The 510-nt window shown below is 58.4% G+C and overlaps 1 protein-coding gene across 1 annotated transcript; it reads left to right on the top strand.

The window, feature by feature from the left end:
* Window positions 1-510, top strand: RPP25 (ribonuclease P and MRP subunit p25). Its single transcript, XM_070762766.1, has one exon. The coding sequence runs from the start codon at window positions 10-12 to the stop codon at window positions 508-510; it is 501 nt and encodes a 166-aa protein (XP_070618867.1). The 5' UTR covers window positions 1-9.

Below are 510 nucleotides of genomic sequence, written 5' to 3'. Positions count from 1 at the left end.
CAGCCCAGGATGGAGAACTTCCGTAAGGTGAAGACCTCCGAGCAAGGCAGCCCCTTGCCTTTCTCCGACCTGCAGCCCCACGTGGTGGAGATGAAGGTGAAGGAGGGCAGCAAAATCCGCAACTTGATGGGCTTCGCCATGGCCAGGATGGAGAAGGATGAGATCCGTCAGATCGTCTTCAGCGGCTGCGGGCGGGCGGTCACCAAAACCATCACCTGCGTGGAGATCATGAAGAGGAAGTTGGGAGGCCTCCACCAGGTCACCAAACTCCAGTACCGGACCTTGGTGGAAGTCTGGGAGAACCAAGGACCCAGATCCGAAGGGCCTCCTGAACATCTCACCGTCCACAAGAACGTGCCCTCCATCTATATCCTCTTGTCCAAGGACTTGGTGGACCCCAATCAGATGGGCTACCAAGCCCCCAGCCCTCCTGGCAGCCACTGGCCGGAGAGTAGAATCTCCCCCAAGGCAACCAAGAGACGGTTCAATGCACCCCACGAAGAGGACTAG

This window comes from Erythrolamprus reginae, chromosome 10, assembly GCF_031021105.1.
Source record: "Erythrolamprus reginae isolate rEryReg1 chromosome 10, rEryReg1.hap1, whole genome shotgun sequence".
NCBI lineage: Eukaryota > Metazoa > Chordata > Lepidosauria > Squamata > Dipsadidae > Erythrolamprus > Erythrolamprus reginae.
The sequence above is the reverse complement of the archived record's forward strand: the minus strand, read 5'-3'. Positions and strand labels throughout refer to the sequence as shown.

What these genes read in the sequence shown, in the direction of transcription:
- RPP25 (XM_070762766.1), top strand. Translation starts at nt 10, where the DNA reads ATGGAGAACTTCCGTAAGGTGAAGACCTCCGAGCAAGGCAGCCCCTTG.